Source organism: Pygoscelis adeliae, unplaced genomic scaffold (genome assembly GCF_000699105.1).
Source record: "Pygoscelis adeliae isolate BGI_AS28 unplaced genomic scaffold, ASM69910v1 Scaffold57, whole genome shotgun sequence".
In the NCBI taxonomy this organism is placed as follows: domain Eukaryota; kingdom Metazoa; phylum Chordata; class Aves; order Sphenisciformes; family Spheniscidae; genus Pygoscelis; species Pygoscelis adeliae.
The window spans coordinates 1049834-1054713 of record NW_008825615.1 but is presented as its reverse complement, the minus strand read 5'-3'; the positions used below and the strand labels follow the sequence as shown (position 1 = coordinate 1054713).

The window sequence follows — 4880 nt, the reverse complement described above, 5'->3', positions numbered from 1 at the left end:
CGGTTGGTCTGTCCTTTCTAGAACATACAGAGAACAGATGATACCCATCCTTAGAAAAGAATTATAATCATCTGCCTATCATACAGAATGTCTGAAGGTCCATCTTCGCCAGGTCTTCAGGGTGTTGATAAGAAACATTTTCCCTTAATGTTGTTCTCACCTTACCTCTTCATAGGAGAATATGTAGAGCCGAAGGATTGTGGCAGCAGTAAAAGCTGTTCATCCTTAGCCTAGGAAGATCCTGTGTCTGATGTTTCTTTTCCTCATTTTTGCAAAAGTAGCTTAACGGGAGAGTAAATAAATGCAATAGAAGATAAGCCAGGTACCACGTTAACTGGAGCTTTAGCTCAGCAGTTCATCAGTATGTGCTGGATGAGGGTGTAGTGATATCTGGGGACAGGAATTATGGAGTATATTACAAAATGATAGGGGACTCATTAATAATGAATGTGACAGTGCTACCATGTGAAATCCAAAGACTTGATTTGGATTCATAGACATTCTCTGTGATACGTTGTGAATTCTAGGTCTCTAGCAATGTAGAGTATGTAGTCCTGAATTGGCCCTTGGTGAGAAAGATATGGTTTATATCCCGGGTCTGGCAGAGATGTAACCACTTCTCCTAATTATGATTTGTGATTTTTAGTCTAGTCATAACGATAAACTGAGGTGCCTGCATCATAAAACATTGGTGGCGGTGGTGAGACCCCCTTTTATCAAAATCCAATGATTAAAGAACTCACCTGGGATGTGGGAGTCTGAAATTCAGCTGTGGCCTCTGCCTAAAGGGTTTTCTGTCAGCAGTTAAATCCATCGAATACTTAATGGTTTCTTCCTTTTTAGCAGAGGCAGGGAACAAAAGTATTTTTAATGTAAAAATCATTATCCACTTGTGGTTTGCAGGTTTTTATTTGCTTTTAAAAAGTAGCATATCCATATGCTGTTTTTCTTAGATGTCTGTATTCTTCTCATTAATGCCTTGCTTGGTTTTGGTTTTTCATCCAGGCCAGAAATGCAGGCAAATGTTTCATGAAACCCACCACAAAATGTGACAGTAGTACTCAAACTGATACTCATATCTTGCCTCCAACTATTGTGACGTCCTATGAATGGAACGAATGGGAACTGAGAAGAAAAGCTATAAAATTGGTCTGTATTGTTATTACCAGATTTTCATTGTTGGATAACAAAATACAGAATGAATTACTGTAAGCTTTTGTTCCTTGCACCATAAGTCTAACCTTAATCAAAGATGCACACTTCCGTTACAACTGGCTCAATATTTTTTTCCAGGTATTTTCTCTCCGTATTTCTAGACTTTCTTATTCTCCCACTTTTTCCATATTTTTCCCCAATTTTTTGAGCAGTGCTTCCACTGCCATGTCCATTCATTCCAAATTTTTCATTTGCCTTCTTTAAGTAATAAGCGTTTGCTGATTAGCATTGAATTTTTAAGTTGTTTCTCTACACTCAAATAAATTTAACAGTTTGAAGATATTGCTATATACTTTCTTTGTAAAAAAAAAAAAAGTTGCAAAGTTGGTCAGGCAAAACTTTATTGCAAGTTGAGCAATTTATGTTAATATTCATCATCATCGGGTAAGAAGAGGAAAAAATGTAGTAACTGGCAGACAGAGTGGTTAGGAATACCTTCAGATGTGTTTGACCCTGCAGAAGCTTTCTTTGAGCTGATTTATCTGTCCTTGAAAGGTACCAAAGCACGAGACCTTTTTTTTTTTCCTTTTTTTTTTGCATAGTGAAGTATTTTTCATTTTATCCTGATTCTTCATGTTTGCCAAAACCAATTCTGCTTTTTTTGGAAAGAAAAATTTCCCTCTTTCATGTAGGACCAATCCGGAGAGGTAAGAAACAGAGCAAGCAGGTTTTGTGTTGGGTATATAACCCAGAGGAAATGTTTGTTACACTATCATGATGATTTTCTGATGGATTGGAAATCACAGTCTGTCCGCAGAAGGTCAGCCACATACATAAAAGCTTTTGAAGTAACAGTATATATTTAAAAAGCTTCTTTCTATGGTTTGCCAGGACATGCAGTTGTCAAGGCATAGCACCTGATTTTCACAATCCAGTCAAAATGAACAGGGAATATTGCAGTTACCAATATCAACTGGACACAGAATACTGCAGGGTTGATTATTTTTTTTTCTGTGAACAGATGCACTGTGGAGCCCTGTGGTCTGCTGTGCAGCCTGTTTCCTTTCCGTTGTTCTTCTTGCCATGAAATCTCCAACATTATATAAAAGGAAACCAAAGTTTTGGCCTGAGAAGTCTTGCCAGTGTTAACTGGCTTATAAAGGATTCTAAGTAATAGTTGTTACTGAGGTATATAAAGAAGGCAATTAGGTTTGCAAGAGGCCTAGCTAAAAGCCTCCTTTGCTTCTGTAATGGACAAAAGTACATAAATAAATTTAAGATGTGGTCAGTGGTTTATCTTTAGCATAAGCAAAGGCGGATGTTTTCCAATAGCTGAGCATGAAGACCATTCACAAGCAAATTTGTAGCTCATTAGTTTGAAATGTTTAGAGAAGGTACTTTAAAGTACTAAGGGTGTTTTAGCCTCAACTGTCCATATGGGAGATTAGCGATGCAGAGTTGAAACAAAAAATCCCAGATGCATGCAAAAGTGTTTTGTCTACGGTGACTACGCTGAATTTGTGATATGGAGGTGATACAACGTTTAGAATCAAAGCGCTAAAATAACAGAAATAGCTCACCAATGCATCTGTGAATTTGATACTTTTAGGGGAGCATCGGACATATTTGCAGGTTTTGTTAGAGGATGAGCTCAGACGCCTTGGGGTTTTTTTCTATGGTTCATACTTAGCCAGAAAACTTGCAGTGATAGGAAGTGTTAAAATATGAGTTTGTTAGAACACCTATGTGATGTTAGAAGTAAAATTTTCAGCTCACATTTGTTTCTCTGTGCAAGCATAGTTCCTTGCAATAGCATACATTCAGTTTTCAAGAGGGATAGACTTAACAGAGAAACAGTAGTATCTCATGCCTGCTCTTGTTTTAATTGTCATTAAAACCCTCAGAAAAAAAGACTAAAATATTGTCTTTCTTTCCATGCCGTCTCTTCTGTAAATTCCTTATCGTTCCTTTCCGTATTTTCCTTGATGACACTGTGCATAAGATTCAGTTGTAGATTAAGATATCAAAACATGTCTGCATATAGGTGCTTCAACTTCCATTCCAGTCGATAGAGACCTAGCTAGTGGGGTCTGGAGAATGTTTTGACTCACGCTGATACCAACACCGAATTTGGCCAGCTTAATCACTCTCCAGCTTCCATTGACTCCAGTCTCCGCTGACTGGACTGGACTCCAGGGGCTTTCTCACTTACATGTAGGGGTCTGGATCCCACCACATGAGACTGGGTTTTGTATATTTTGATGACAACATTATGTCATATGATTTACCGTGGTTTACATCATTGCTGACATAGAAGGCTCACTGGAATAAGGAACATTTCGTTGTTTCGAGTGCTGAGTTTGTAATATTAACACTTTGTGAGAAGTGGTTTTGTTGTTGTATCTACAGCAGTTTCTGTGATGAAACAGAGCTTTAATCATGAATTACCTTACCTTTTTCCCCTTGCCAAGGGGTTAATAAGCAATGTCTTGAAAGAAGGCATTTTTTCCCTTTTATCTGGTACTTTGTGACACCAACACCTAAACCTCATCACATTTGGTTTGAAACCAGACAAAGGCTTGATCCTGTACTTTGGTTATCCATAATATTTGGGATCCTCAAGCTTGTTTTAGGTTTCAGATGCCCAAAGAGTTTTATCTGCCTGCCATCCCATTCAGTGTCCTTTCTGACTGATTGAAATTAATTTGAAGCGCTGCAAGAGCTTCACATGAAAACAACATTTTATTCTAACAAAACAACGGCTCTGGCATTTAAGAAAATTGGAAGCACCGTGACCAAAGGAAAACACAAAAGCAGCAAGAGGCTGACTTAAAATTGTGTGGGCTACATACAGTGCTGGTCACGCATCCTGTTAGTTGGGGAGTTATCAAATCACAGTTGCAACCGTGTTGACGGTAGTGTGAAGTGGGCCACGTTCCAGGTTTGCGAAGCCCATAGGTGTAAAATACACAAACACAGGTAAGTATACACTAGTGCTAAAATGTTCAAACAGAATTTTGCTTAATCTGATTCTTTTTGTGTCTTTAGGCCAATTTGCGCCGCAAATTAACTCGTGCCATGCAGACTGATCTCAGCCATATGAGAAGAGAGAACTCCACCCAAGTGTACTTGCCGAAAGATGTTAGCACCCAGACTAAGCGTGACAACTCAAGCAGTGTACCCAGACCACAGATTTTCTTGGAAGGTCTCCGAGGAGGATCATCTCCTACTACTCATATGGTCAAAGTAGACTTAACAAGAGCAGTAGATGAAACCTAAGTGAAAATGAGAAACCTAAAGATATATATTGAATGTGTATATAAAAATCCCTGCATATATCTGAATTAAGATACAAAAGATTTCACTGTGTCTGTTGATTCCAGGAGCAGCCGTTATTTCATTTACCTTGTCTGTTGGGGCTGCTGACTGGCATTTAAGTGATAGAAATGATAGGCCTGAAACACCCAGGTTTTAAACAGCAATTTAGAATCAAGATGTTCCCAAAGACTTTAACTCAAACTAACATTTAAACATGCAGTGTGTGTTCTGGGATTTTCTTGAGGTTTTAATACAATGACTGCTTGCTGAAACACTGTCCTTAAGAGCCATGTCTTTGGTACGTGAAAAGGATAATGTAAGGCAAATAGCTTTTATGAGACACAGGGCCAATGCTGCAGCTCCTACGGAGGCATACTTCCCATTGGTGTGAAACAAAACCGACCCCA

At 38.6% G+C, this 4880-nt stretch overlaps 1 protein-coding gene across 1 annotated transcript in view; it reads left to right on the top strand.

Annotated features, from left to right (window-relative positions):
• Nucleotides 1–4434, top strand: part of LOC103924563 (chromosome unknown open reading frame, human C6orf165) — a 16314-nt gene extending 11880 nt beyond the window's left edge. Inside the window, exons 11-12 of the mRNA XM_009333097.1 lie at nt 1006–1149; nt 4204–4434. Of these exons, the coding sequence (XP_009331372.1) occupies nt 1006–1149; nt 4204–4434 (375 nt within the window). The remainder of the gene's footprint in view (nt 1–1005; nt 1150–4203) is intronic.
• Nucleotides 4435–4880: the final 446 nt, after the last annotated feature.